We start from the raw sequence: 13,322 nt of genomic DNA on the forward strand, positions 1-13,322 counted from the left end.
TAAGTCATTGCTTCATCTATAATAATCCCCTCCTTTTTTCTCTGCCTTCCTCTACACATGTTTTTCCTTCTTCCTTTCCCCCTATTATTTTCTTTCTCTCTTGTCCCATCTTTTTTCCTCCTAATCATTCATTCATCAGACGTCTGCTGAGCACCTACTTTGTGGTAGGCATTAAAGATAAAGGGGTGCGTACGACAGACATGGTCTCTGCTGTTTGGAAGCAGTGAGTGTGGATTGAGGTTGGATCTGCTCTCTGTCTTCTCCTCTCTCCTTCCTTCGCTTCAACCAATGCCTTATCCCCAGTGATGGCACTCAGAGCTACCTGCCTCAACAAATCCTAGACGTATCGTCCTTGTAGTGGTTAAAATGACAGTATCACAATACAGGATTTATTTGTTACAAAGAATGCTGTTCTCAAGATAGAAGATTTTGATTTTCTTCTATTTATAATTGTCTCTTGGAAAAAAAAATCTTTGTGGTTCCTAGGTAAAGTTGGTCAACAAATTAAATATTTGTCCACAGACATTAAATATTAATCATTTATTATTTTGCTTTGACAGATTTCTTAGAATGGACTTAATGATCTGTATGAGTGATTACAGAATAGTGCAATATTAAAGGTGAAGGCAAAAATGAGAAAAATTGTTTCATAATGTAAAGCAATTCACTAACAGAGACTAGACAAGGTAACCACAGAGAAGGCACCACAGAACCTGGGTTTTAAATTGCCCAGTTGAGTTCCTTTCTTTCTTTCTTTTTTTTTTTTGGTGAGGAAGATTGGCCCTGAGCTAACATCAGTTGCCAGTCTTCCTCTTTTTGCTTGAGCAAGATTGTTGCTGAGCTAACATCTGTACCAATCTTCCTCTACTTTATATATGGGGTGCCGCCACAGCATGGCTTGATGAGCAGTGTGTAGGTCTGTGCCCAGCCCAGTGGCTTAGTGGTTAAGTTGGTGCATTCCACTTTGGTGGCCAGGGATTCATGGGTTTGGATCCCGGATGTGAGTTCCTTTCTTATCAGGTCTTTCCTCAGATTCTGGTTTGACTGGCTAAGAAAAGCTAAAGTGAAATTGGCATCAGTAAAAGCCTTGCCTTCCAATTTCCCACATCTTTCTGCATCTTCCTTGATTTTGTTCTGCTGTTCACCTGAAAGATACCTTCCCCTCCAGTAATACTTGCCTTGTTTTATCTTCTGTGTTCTTAGGTTCATTCGCTCTCTCTCGTGCTCAATAAGACCACCAGTGAGCTTGCTAAAGCAAATGTGTCCAAATTAGTGGCACACCTGGAAATGATTGGTAAGTGGGGAAAAATCCAACTTGCAAAATCTGGTAAGAATTTGAACATCCTGCTTACAATTCTAATTGTCCTCACATGCTAAGTAAGGTGTGGATCAGTGGCTTGATTGTGGTTATTGGTCTGGCCATGATTTTCTGGTGGTGGTTCCCAAATACTGGCTTATGGAGCAGAATCATCTGGATAGCTTGTTAAAAATGCAAGTGTCTGGCATGACTCCCTCCACATCCAAGAATCTGATTCTCTAGGTTGGGAAGGGACCCTTGCATCTATCTGTGTTTTTAAACAAATTATCTGGGGTGACTATATAATTTCTTTGTCCAAATTGGGACATTTTTGAGAGTGAAAGGGAGCATGATGAATAATTAAAATGGGCATATAACAGGGCTGTCTCTGGGAAACCAGGGCATATGTTCGCTCTATCTATTGACATAGATGGGGAAAGCCACCAATAGAAGGCGTGGTTTTAAGCAAGAGGATGTTGTAGCAAAGCTGGCATCCTTTTAATGGGACTTGGTAGGTTGAAATTTTTAGAACACAAGTGATCAGGTACATCGGGTTCTAAATAGTAGGGATTTATAAAGTGTGAATAAAACACTATTCCTTCCTTAAGCAACTGGTAATGAAGTAAAGAAGATTTGTACAAAGCTCAAATGTTGACTCTGTGGTAAAACAAGAATGTCTTTTGGGAGAAGGAATGAACTGAAATTGAGGTTTCATGCCTGGTGTAAATTAATTTATAAAAGCTTCCTGGAAGAGGTAGGTCTTTACAGTTGGGAGAAGCTTGGATATTTTTGTTAGAGGACGTAAAGAGTCAAAAATAAGTATGTGTCTTTGATTCATTGAGAGCAGAACTAGCATGCCAAACATATCCACCTTAGTCATTGTTTTGTAATGCTAATTATGATGATAAAATTTGTTTTACGGAAGCAATAGTTCAGAATATCCCTTTTCAATACCTACACCACGTTAAGAATGATTCATTGTGGGTTCACATCCAGGTGTACATGTTGCAACATTCCTTCTTTGTTCTTCCCACCCTCCAGGGGCTCCACTTTTGTAATATCAGAGGAGTTTCACATCTATGCCTCCAGTGTGTCTGTCTCATTAATTTTGCTTTTTTTTTATTAAATCACACTAAAATCCACTTAATGTTGCTTGAATACCTGACATATCTCTGACACTTCCTCTTTTATTCTTTTATCCGTTGTACAATTAATAGGCCTTATGCTAATTCACTAATTCTAATTAGTGATCTAATCTCATTAAAGGTCTTATCCTTTAATTTGTGTATGCATTTAATTTAATGTGTAATGTAAATGTTAAAGTGTGATGTTGCTGTATTATTTCAGTTCACTTTGGACTTCTATATTGAGACTATTTGAAATATTGCATAAAATATTTTTTTGGGGTATATTAGAATATGAAAATTTGACATTTAGTTTGATTAAATAGTGAAGAGTCTGAGGCATGTGTATATCAGTTTTTGTTCTGGACGTATTTAAGGTGTATGACAAAAAAAGATACATGATGTGTTCTAATTTTAACATCCCTAGAGGGAGACCTGGCCTTACAGGGAAGCATCGGGAGCCTGTCTCTAAGTGACCTTACAGCCCATGGAGAGTTCTACAGAGAACGGTTTACTACAAGTGGGGAAGAAGCACTCATTTTCCAGACTTTTAAGTAAAAATACCGATCTTTTCTCACTTAACATTTTGTCATAATTGCTTGCTGTTTCAAATTCTTGTTGGCTAAACAATGAAGAAAAGTTTTTAAAAATTTTACCTTCTTATGTAAAATCAATATGATCTAATTGTGAGGAATCCTGATTTATATTAAAATAGATCTGAGCCAGCCCTGATGGTCTAGTGGTTAAAGTTCAGTGTGCTCTGTTTTGGCAGCCCGGTTTTGGTTCTGGGGTGCGGAACCACACCACTTGTCTGTCAGTAGCCACGCTGTGGCTGTGGCTCACATAGAAGAACTAGAAGGCCTGCCTTTTTAATTTTTTTTTTTTGTGAGGAAGACCAGCCCTGAGCTAATATCTGATGCCAATCCTTCTCTTTTCTTTTTGCTGAGTAAGATTGGCCCTGAGCTAATATCCGTGCCCATCTTCCTCTACTTTAAATGGGACGCCGCCACAGCATGGCTTGATAAGCTGTGCGCTGGTGAGCACCAGGGATCCGAACCTGCGAACCCTGGGCCACCGCATCAGAGTGTGTGCACTTAACTGCTTGCGCCACTGTGCTGGCCCCTAGAAGGCCTTACAACTAGAATATTTAACTATGTACTGGGGCTTTGGGGAGGAAAAAAAAAGAGAGGAAGATTGGCAACAGATGTTAGCTCAGGGCGAATCTTTCCAAGCCAAAAAAAAAAAATTAAGTACCTTTAAAATAAATAAAATGGATTTGCATTGAAGTGGGCTACTCAGGCTTCATAAACAGAGTAAGATTGAGATAATTCTGATTATTAAAAGGCCTGAGCTCTCATGCTGGTTTTGCATTAACTTGTAATGTGACCTTAGGCAAGTCGCTCCATCGCCATGCATAAATTTTTCTATCTAAATATTGAGAGGACTAAATTAGATCAGTTCCCATCTAACTCTAAAAGTTCTGGAATGATTTTAGCCTGAGAAAGTTATTGAAGATATGGGTGACAAATTACATTATGTACTTTTTGCTGCATAGACACAATCTGTATTGAATCTTTTCGATCTTAGATTTTAGAAGACATCTTGAGGCCTATCTAATTATTAAAGGATGGTTTTCTCAGAAGGCAGAATGTTTAAAATGGTAATTTTCAAAGTTTTGGGGAGCTGTTAGAAAATGTAGATATATAGCTCTGCCCCCAAATATTCTGGTCTAGGATAGTGCTCAGTGTTTTTTTTTTTTTTTTAAGGTTTCAAAGTGATTCTAATGTTCAACCAGAGTTGAGAAAAACTGTTCTAAAAGATGTCTGAGAACTTCTTTTATTTTCAAGAGGAGCGTATTATACTCTACTGAGAATTTAGATTGATTTGTTTATATTATTACATACCATGGTGGCATGGTTCTATAATAAATGACATAACTAATATAAAACTCTTTGCCTGGAACTAAATAGGTGCTTGGCAAATGTGAGTTCCTTTCCCCAGTGACTATGTCTTGTATGATAATTTATTATTGTGACACCATGCTCCGTTCAATTCAAAACCATTGTGTAAGTTTTCTAATTTATCTTTGAATGTAGATGCTAAAACTCTTTGGCCTACATTTCACCGAAGTAAAACAAGAACTTCTTTTTGGCCCCAGAAGACAAATTTTCCCAGAAACATTGGTTCTGTTGCCTAATTTTCCTTACCCGTTGTTTCATGGCCTTATTTTTATCTTTTTTTTTTTTTTGGTGAGGAAGATTAGCCCTGAGCTAACATCTGCCAATCCTCCTCCTTTTGCTGAGGAAGAGTGGCCCTGGGCTGACATCCATGCCCATCTTCCTCCACTTTACATGGGACACTGCCACGGTATGGCTTAACAAGGGATGCGTCGGTGTGTGCCTGGGATCCGAACCAGCGAACCCTGGGCCGCTTCAGCGGAGCGCGCGCACTTAACTGCTGCGCCACCGGGCCGGCATATTGTCATAATCCTTGCCAGAACAGAGTGAGCAGGAATAATCACTTTTCCTTAAAGGCAGGGAAAAAAGAGGCCCAGAAAGGTCTGAACCACAGGTGGCTTTTGAGTGAGTTCTGGAATCAAGTGTGAGTTCAGCGCCCAAAGCTGCCCACCTGTTTAGAGCCCGGCTGTCACACCTGATTTTTATTTAATGTCTTCAACGTGTTTTTGAAGGGAGTAATTATTGGCGTTTGCTTTGTAAAACCTGATTGTGGATTTCTGTTTTAATAGTTGAAGCTGCTTTTTAGGGAAACCCCTAAATCAAGCCAGGTTTCCTTCAAATACTAACTTGTATCTTGCTGCTGTCTTACTCCTAGGTATGGACGGCCTGACCCTCTGCTCCGGAGAGAACACGACGTTCGAGTGAGCCTCCAGATGGCCTCCGTGCAGTACGTGCATACTCAGCGCTTTCAGGCGGAGGTGGTGGCCTTCATTCAGCACTTCACTCAGCTGCAAGACGTGTTAGGGCGCCAGCGCGCTGCTATCGAGGGGCAGACGGTAGGTCGTCTCGTTGATCCAAGTTGCTTTTCCAGTTTGACTGATCATTAGAACTGTTAAGCCTCTAGAGCTAAATCTGGAAAATTTCACTGAAAAAAGTAAAGGTAATTAGGAATTTTATGCTTACTAATGTCTTCCATGTCGCTGATCATCTACAGAAATCTTAACTGTAATTGAAGAGCTTGTATTCCTTATTCATTATAGCGTGTTTTAATTACCTTTAAAGTGTAGCTTTAGCTTTCTCTAAGAAAAGATAAATGAAATTTATGGATAACACTTAAGACTTCTGGTCCCTTCTAGGACTTCAGTGGGGATACTTCTCTTGGAAAGTGGTCCCGAGGAACATATCCATTATATAAAGAGGGTTTTTTTCAAATAGATTAGAAGTTCCCAAATTTCTTAGTTCCTGGCTCCCTTCATGTCTTGGAAGTTTTTCCATGGCACATCCTAGGCTGAAAGAAACACCTAATGGCCTTTCCATTTACAAAGTAATTAAGTCTAAGCAACTTAAATACTTTATAGTTGTTTCGAAAAATAACATATAAATGAATAATATTTTTACTTCATTCTTAAATAACTAGTAGGTTGTTTAAGAACCTACACTGGTAGGTTGTATGTGCCTCTTGGGCACTGTACGACTTCTCAAACTTGGAGTCAGGCTGGACCTCACAGCCCTCGTGTCCTGTTCCACGCTTATTTCCTCAGGGTGATTGGTTTTTATCACAGCAGCTGCTTAAGATGCAGCTTCGCAAAGACGTGACATGATTGAAAGGAAGGTAGCGTGATTGAACACTGAATGCAAACCACTTCAGGTCAGTAGTTTGTGCAGTGTCTGACAGACGATGTGTTTCCCTCAAAAATCTAAAATGTCTTGGCAGCGCATCTTTGACTATAAGTCTGTCTTGGCACACAGTTTGGGAACCACAGAAAACGAGTACCATGTAGTTCTTTGTAAAATTTGTTATTTATTTATTTTTAAACTTTATTGGGTAAAAGATTATAATTTAAAAAATAGATATTGTCTTTATAGTGGCAACACTTAAAAATTTTATGTTTTAACTAAAAAAATTTTGGATATGTTATATATTGATTTGGTATGGAATCAAAGTAAAAAAGGGTGTATGGAGAAAAGTCTTCTCTCAGTTACTTCTCAGTTTCTCTTCCTGGAAGCAACCAATGTGACCAGTTTCCTATGTATCTTCCAAAGAATGTGTTTTTTTAGAATATAAAAATAGTATAATAAAATTATAGGGAATCTGAAAAAGGAATTAATCTTACCAATCTCCTAGCACCATAGGTATGTTTTAATTAATTCATTCATTAATTTTGTTTTTTTGCTTCTTTTTTTTTAATTGCATTAACATTGGTTTATAACATTATATAAATTTCAGGTGTACATCATTATATTTTGATTTCTGTATAGATTACATCATGTTCACCACCTAAAGACTAATTACATTCCATCACCACACACATGTGCCTAATCATCCCTTTCACCCTCCTCCCTCCCTCCTTTCCCCTCTGGTAGCCACCAATCCAATCTCTGTCTCTATGTCTTTGTTTGTTGTTGTTTTTGTCTTCTATTTATGAGTGAGAGCATACGGTATTTGACTTTCTCCCTCTGACTTATTTCGCTTAGCATAATAACCCTCAAGGTCCATCCACGTTGGTCACAAATGGCTGGATTTCATCATTTCTAATGGCTGAGTAGTATTCCATTGCATATATATACCACATCTTGTTTATCCATTCATCTCTTGCTGGGCATCTAGGTTGCTTCCAAGTCTTGGCTATTGTGAATAACGCTCCAGTGAACATAGGGGTGCATGTGTCTTTACGCATTCGTGTTTTCATGTTCTTTGGATAAATACCCAACAATGGAAAAGCTGGATCGTATGGTAGTTCTATTCTTAATTTTTTGAGGAATCTCCATACTGTTTTCCATAGTGGCTGCCCCAGTTTGCATTCCCACTAGCAGTGTATGAGAGTTCCCTTCTTGCCACATCCTCTCCAACACTTGTTTAATTATAGCCATTCTGACAGGTGTGAGGTGATATCTCATTGTAGTTTTGATTTGCATTTCCCTGATAGTTAATGATGTTGAACATCTTTTCATGTGCCTTTTGGCCATCTGTATATCTTCTTTGGAGAAATGCCTATTCAGATCTTTTGCCTATTTTTTAATTGGGTTGTTAGTTTTTTTGTTGTTGAGATATATGAGTTCTTTATATATTTTGGATATTAACCCCTTATCAGATATATGGTTTGCAAATAGCTTCTCCCAATTGTTAGCTTGTCTTTTCGTTTTTTTGATGGTTTCCTTTGCTGTGCAGAGCTTTTTAGTTTGATGTAGTCCCATTTGTTTATTTTTCCTATTGTTTCCCTTGCCTGGTCAGACATGGTACTTGAAAAGATGTTGCTGAGTCCAATGTCGAAGAGCCTGCAGCCTGTGTTTTCTTCTAGAAATTTCATGGTTTCAGGTCTTACATTTAAGTCTTTAATGCATTTTCAGTTAATTTTTGTGTGCTGTGTAAGATAATGGTCTACTTTCATTCTTTTGCATGTGGCTGTCCAGTTTTCCCGACACCATTTATTGAAGAGACTTTCCTTTCTCCATTGTACGTTCTTGGCTCCCTTGTTGAAAAGTAGCTGTCTACAGTAATTTTTTTCTTTCTTTTCTTTTTTTTTTTGTGAGGAAGATTAGCTCTGAGCTAACATCTGTCGCCAATCCTCCTCTTTTTGCTGAGGAAGACTGGCCCTGGGCTAACATCCGTGGCCATCTTCCTCCACTTTTTTTATATGGGACACTGCCACAGCATGGCTTGACAAGCAGTGCGTTGGTGTGCGCCCAAGATCCGAACCCTGAGCTGCCGAAGCGGAGCATGCACACTTAACTGCTATGCCACGGGGCCGGCCCCCATAGTAATTTATTTTTATTGTATCCTTTCCCTATACGTGTTTCCATGGTTATAATCATAGAGTATATAACCTTTTTTTCTCTCTTTAGAAACTTAAAAAAAAATTTAGTATTTGATGCATATAAAAGAATACCTGTAGTGCATATATATAAATTACAAAGTGTGATAATAAATGAACATCCATGAACCCACCACCAAAATAAAAATTAAAACATTGCTAAGACAGCCACGTGTGTTCCTTCCCTCTCTCATTCCCTTGTTAACTCCTCAGGTAACCACTGTCCTGATTTTTAGGTCTACTAGTCCCTTTAAAAATTAAAAAAAAGAAAATTTCTATACATTATCTTTTGTTTTGCTCTTTATTAAAATGGTATAAACTGTATTTAATGTTCTGTGACTTGCTTTTTTTCGGTCACTTAGTGTGTTAATAAGATTCTTTCAGGTTGTTACATATGATTGCATTTAATTCATTTTCACTATTGTATTTCATTGTGTATAACAGAGATGATTTCTCCATTTTCCTTTTGTACATTCGGGTTGTTTACAGTATCTTGGTATTGTGTACTGTGTCTCCTAATGCACATGTGTAAGAGTTTCTCCGAGATACTTCGGAGGGGAATTACTGGGCCTTAGGGTATGCACATGTTTATCTTTACAAGATAATGCCAGATTGTTCTGCAAACTGGCTGTCTCAGTTACACTCTCCCATCGGCATGTGTAAGAATTCCTTTTAATTCATATCCTTGCCAACACTTGTATTGTCAACCTTTTCATTTTTGGCCAATTACTGAGTGTAAAATGGTATTACATTTATGGCCTACATATGCTTTTTTTTTTTTTTTTTTTAATTTTTTGTTTATTGCAGTAACATTGGTTTATAACATTGTAAAAATTTCAGGTGTACATCATTGTACTTCTATTTCTGTGTAGATTACATCATGTTCACCACCAAAATACTAATTACAACCCATCACCACACACATGTACCGAATTACCCTTTCACCCTCCTCCCTTCCCCCTTCCCCTCTGGTAACCACCAATCCAATCTCTGTCCCTATGTGTACATATGCTTTTTAAAAAAGACTTCTAAATTGAGGAAAGGCATAGAGTACGTATAATAAAGTACATGAAGTGTGTTAATTTTGTGCATACACTTTTGGAATCCAGCTTCTTTTTGTAACCTTTTTTCATAATCTTTTTCCATCTTGCTTTGCATTTTTCATAACTATCCTATTTAATAACTATATAATCCATCAAGTTAGTTTACTTAACCGTTTCCCTATTTTTTAACATTTGAATTGCTTCCAGTTTTTCATTCCTATGAGTAATGCTTCTATGAATATCTTTGTGCACATAGTTTTTACTTTTTGAATTATTTTTATAGGATTGAATGCTATAAATGGTATTGTTTTGTCAAAACCATGAACATTTTTGTGACTCTCAATACAACTTTGCTAAATGTTGTCTATTAGAATTGTTATGTACATTTAAAACAATTATTTTTACATGTTTAAACAGTAAGTGTTATTGTGAGGAACCATTTGGGTTAGGAAATGAGATGCTGTGCATTATTGAGTAATTGGGGTTAACTTCCTGGGGTAAGCTGAAATTAAACAGTAAGTCTTTTAAGCTTGGGCTTATCGAATTATTTAAGACAAGCAGAAAGTTAAAGGAATGGTTTTCTGTTTTGAATAGTGCTAAATGTGTAGGCTTTGAAGAAAAGCTGATCTTCTCAAGGATCTTTAATCCTAGCTGTTTGAATTACTCAGATTTACAGAGAGAGCTAAAGACCTACTTTTATTTGTGATAAGATTAAGAGGCTATTTTGTTTGAAATTTAAATTCCTTTCTCCTAATACTGTACTGATGACAGGTGGTATCCTCTACCTTTGACTTGTAACTGGATTTTTATTCCTACGTTTTCTAGTGTCTGTAATCCAGTGGGACTTTAAATTTCTTTTTAATCTTAAGGTTTGAGATTAGAAGAATATCATGTACCTAATTTGATTGGGCCGAATATAAATCGTTTCCTTTATTTTTTACCCCAGAGTATGATATTATTTTCCTGTGTCTTCTACTTTACATGATGTCTCTTATATTAAACTTCTTTATTCACTGAGCAATCAGGAGTGCAGATTTTTGGTGGAGCTAAGATATATAATTTAGAAATCTTGGGACAAGAATCTGGAGTCTGGATATTGCCGCTGTAAGCTGTCACACTGGCGAGTTATTTTTCTTGCTGTTCTTCTGTTGACTCAGTTACAGGAGGAAAATGGAGACAGCAAAAATAAGTATGCTATAAATTCGGTTGTAATTATTTATATTAATGATCCTTTGGGGTTTTCAAAGTGCTTTCACATATATTCTCATTGGATCCTTACAACCTTATTTGTTGGTTTCTTCAACTATTTAGTGAATGTTCATTGAGGAATGATGTGTCGTACTGTCTGCCAGGTGCTAGGAACATTATGGAAAACAAGAAAGACAAGGTCATTGCCCTCATGGGACTTGTATTTTATTTTTATTTTTTTATTTTTTTATTTTTTGTGAGGAAGATCGGCCCTGAGCTAACATCTGCCAATCCTCCTCTTTTTGCTGAGGAAGACTGGCCCTGGGCTAACATCCATGCCCATCTTCCTGTACTTTATATAGGACGCCGCCACAGCATGGATTGACAAGCGGTGCATTGGTGCGCGCCTGGGATCGGAACCAGCAAACCCCGGGCTGCTGCAGTGGAGCGCGCGCACTTAACCGCTTGTGCCACCGGGCCGGCCCACGTGGGGCTTGTATTTTAGTGAGAAGGTACAAACAAGAAAAAAAAGATAATTAGTTATGATGATGCATAATGAGGTAGTGGTGGACAGGTGTGCTGTTGCCATTTTATAGGCGAGGAAACAGTAACTCTTAACTCTAGTTGTCTGAGACTCTTAGCCCTGGTTAACTCGTGATTCTGTGCTTTTCCCATTAACATGTAACTATTAAGGCATGTTAAAAAAGTAAGAGCTATACAGTATGCCAGTAATGGTTTATTATTTTTGAATCTGTAAGTTAATATAGTGAACTTTAAAAAATACAGTTGTGTGTGTAAATGTATAGGAAAAAAAAGGCTAAAGTGGTATGGCGTTGATGTGTTAATAATATCACATACTCACTTCTAAGTGTTTTAGGTGCGTTGTTTGATTTAATCCTTACAACAACTCATTAAGATAGGGTCTATTATTAGTCCCATTTTACAGATAAGGAAAGTGAGACACACAGACCCAGCAACTCAACCAAGCTAGTAAGTGGCAGAGTGGGGATTCAGACTCAGGGAGTCGGGTGTCAGAGTTGCTACTCTTAACTTCGACAATAACCTACCCAAATGGTCACAGTATTTATCTGTGGAGGTGAAATTATGGATGATATCAATTTTTGTCCATTTGTTTGTCTTTCTCTTCTAAATTTTCTACAGTGAATATGAATTAATTTGTAACTTGTAATTTTAAGTGTAAAATTCACTTAAAAACAGAACAAACAGGCAGTAGTCATGGGTTGATAGACAGTAGTGCCAATCATGTACAGATAGAAAGTGAAGACAGTATTTATTGTGTTGTAAATTCTCCTAATTTATGTACTTAACACCAAAAAAAAGAAGAGCCTTTTATATGGTAAAGGCTGTATTTTTCTCTCTTTTTAAAAAGTAATACATATATTTTTGTGTGTGTGAGAGGAAGATTAGCCCTGAGCTAACATCTGATGCCAATCCTCCTCTTGTTGCTGAGGAGGATTGGCCCTGGGCTAACATCCATGCCCATCTTCCTGTGCTTTCTATGGGACGCCGCCACAGCATGGCTTGATGAGCAGTGTGTAGGTCCGTGCCCGGGATCCAAACCTGCAAACCCTGGGCCACTGAAGCGGAGCGCGTGAACTTAACCGCTATGCCACTGGGCTGGCCCCCGTAATACATATTTTTTTTATAGGCAGTAGAAAAACTATCAATAAAAAATGTGAATAAGTAGAAAAAAGTATCTGTCTTGGTCTTACTGTTTTATAATCTATAATTTTTGCTAATCAACATATGAGAAACATTTCATTATATTATACATTATACTTTTTGTCAGCCTTATTGTGGTATCATTTACTTACAATAAAATTAATCAATTTTCAGTGTACAATTCAGTGAGTTTTAACAATTGTATATAGTCTTGTAACCACAGCCGCAATCAAGATTTAGAGCATTTCTGTCATCCCAGAAGTTTCCTCTTGCCCCTATACAAACAGTCCCTTAGCCCAAATCCCTGTGTCCTGGCAGCCATTGGTCTGCTTTCCATCACAATAGTTTTGCCTTTTAAAAAAAAAAAAATTTTTCTATAAACGAAATCATGCAGTACGTAGTCAGTTGTGTCTGGCTTTTTTCACTTAGCGTAATGCTTTTGAGACCTATCCGTGTTGCTGCGAGTATCAGCAGTGCATTTTTTTTTATTGCCGAGAAGTATTCCATTGTTTGAATATAACTTGATTTGTTTATCCATTCACCCACTTGATGGACATTGGGTACTTTCCAGTTTTTGGCTATTTTGAATAAAACTGCTGTGAACATTTACATTCAAGTCTCTGTGTGGATGTATGTTTTCATTTCTCTTAAGTAAATACCTAGGCGAGGAATTGCTGAATCATGTGGTAACTGTGTGCTTAACATTATAAGAAACTGTCTTTTCAAAATTATTTTGGCTGTTCTAGATGCTTTGCTTTTCCATATGAACTTTAGAATCAGTTTGTCAACTTATACAATAAAGCCTGCTGAAATTTTGATTGGGATTGTGTTGAATCTGTAGGTCAACTTTGGAGATTAAAAAATTTTGAATATGTTATATATTGATTTGGTGCAGAATCAAAGTAAAAAAGGACACTTGGAGAAAAGTCTCTCAATTACTTCTCAGTGTCTCTTCCTGGGAGCAACTAATATGACCGGCTTCCTGTGTATCTTCCAGA

At 37.5% G+C, this 13,322-nt stretch overlaps 1 protein-coding gene across 7 annotated transcripts in view; it reads left to right on the forward strand.

The window, feature by feature from the left end:
* Positions 1-13,322, forward strand: part of VPS13D (vacuolar protein sorting 13 homolog D) — a 252,521-nt gene that overhangs the window by 44,412 nt on the left and 194,787 nt on the right. For all 7 annotated transcript variants that reach the window (XM_058552933.1, XM_058552934.1, XM_058552936.1 and 4 more), the window contains 3 exons: positions 1,204-1,294; positions 2,849-2,975; positions 5,254-5,434. In XM_058552933.1, the coding sequence (XP_058408916.1) occupies positions 1,204-1,294; positions 2,849-2,975; positions 5,254-5,434 (399 nt within the window). The remainder of the gene's footprint in view (positions 1-1,203; positions 1,295-2,848; positions 2,976-5,253; positions 5,435-13,322) is intronic.

Source organism: Diceros bicornis, chromosome 13 (assembly GCF_020826845.1).
Source record: "Diceros bicornis minor isolate mBicDic1 chromosome 13, mDicBic1.mat.cur, whole genome shotgun sequence".
Lineage (NCBI taxonomy): Eukaryota > Metazoa > Chordata > Mammalia > Perissodactyla > Rhinocerotidae > Diceros > Diceros bicornis.